General features: G+C 68.1%; 1 protein-coding gene across 1 annotated transcript; it reads right to left on the reverse strand.

The window, feature by feature from the left end:
• Window positions 1-4: 4 nt before the first annotated feature.
• LOC102037863 (interferon-like) lies at window positions 5-523 on the reverse strand (the record flags this gene model as incomplete). Its single annotated transcript, XM_005431598.1, has 1 exon — window positions 5-523. A coding segment is annotated over exon 1 (519 nt), but the record flags the coding sequence as incomplete, so codon positions are not given.
• Between the last annotated feature and the right edge of the window lie 94 nt (window positions 524-617).

Below are 617 nucleotides of genomic sequence, written 5' to 3' on the forward strand. Positions count from 1 at the left end.
GAGCTTCGAGGCGGACGTGGTCCCAGGCGCAGGCGCTGTGGTTGTGGGCGTGCAGGAAGAGGTGGATGTCCCTGAAGTACTTGTTGATGGCGAGCAGCGGGTTGCGTGGTCCTTTGAAGGGCGTGGCGTTGTCGGGGAGGCATTGCTCCAGGTGGTGGATGTGGTGCTGCAGCTTGTTGAGGAGGTGGTTGCGAGCCTGGCTGGGCCAGTGCTGGCGGGTGCTGTTGGAGCTGAGGGTGTGGAAGAGGTGCTGCAGGATGCGCAGGGCGGTGGCGGCGGCTTGGTGCGGCTGCAGGTTGTTGTGGAGCAGGGTGGCGGGGAAGAAGGGCGGCTCTTGGAGGTGGCAGGGCTGTGTGTGGCCCACAGCCACGTCCTGGAGGAGGCGGAGAGCGTCGCCGGGGAAGGTGTCCTCGTGTGTCCAGAGGTGTTGGCAGGCCAGGCTGCTGGCCAGAGCGGTGAGGAGGAGCAGGAGCGCCGGGGCGGCGTGCGGCAGGCGTGGCGGTGTGGCTGTGGCAGCAGCCATGGTGAGTCTGTGGGTGCTGTGGGGCGCTGCTGGGCAGGAGGAGCCTGGTGAGGCTGGCTGGTGCTGCCTGTGGCTGTGCTTGGGGTGCCCCCGG

Source organism: Geospiza fortis, unplaced genomic scaffold (genome assembly GCF_000277835.1).
Source record: "Geospiza fortis unplaced genomic scaffold, GeoFor_1.0 C13189071, whole genome shotgun sequence".
Classification (NCBI taxonomy): domain Eukaryota; kingdom Metazoa; phylum Chordata; class Aves; order Passeriformes; family Thraupidae; genus Geospiza; species Geospiza fortis.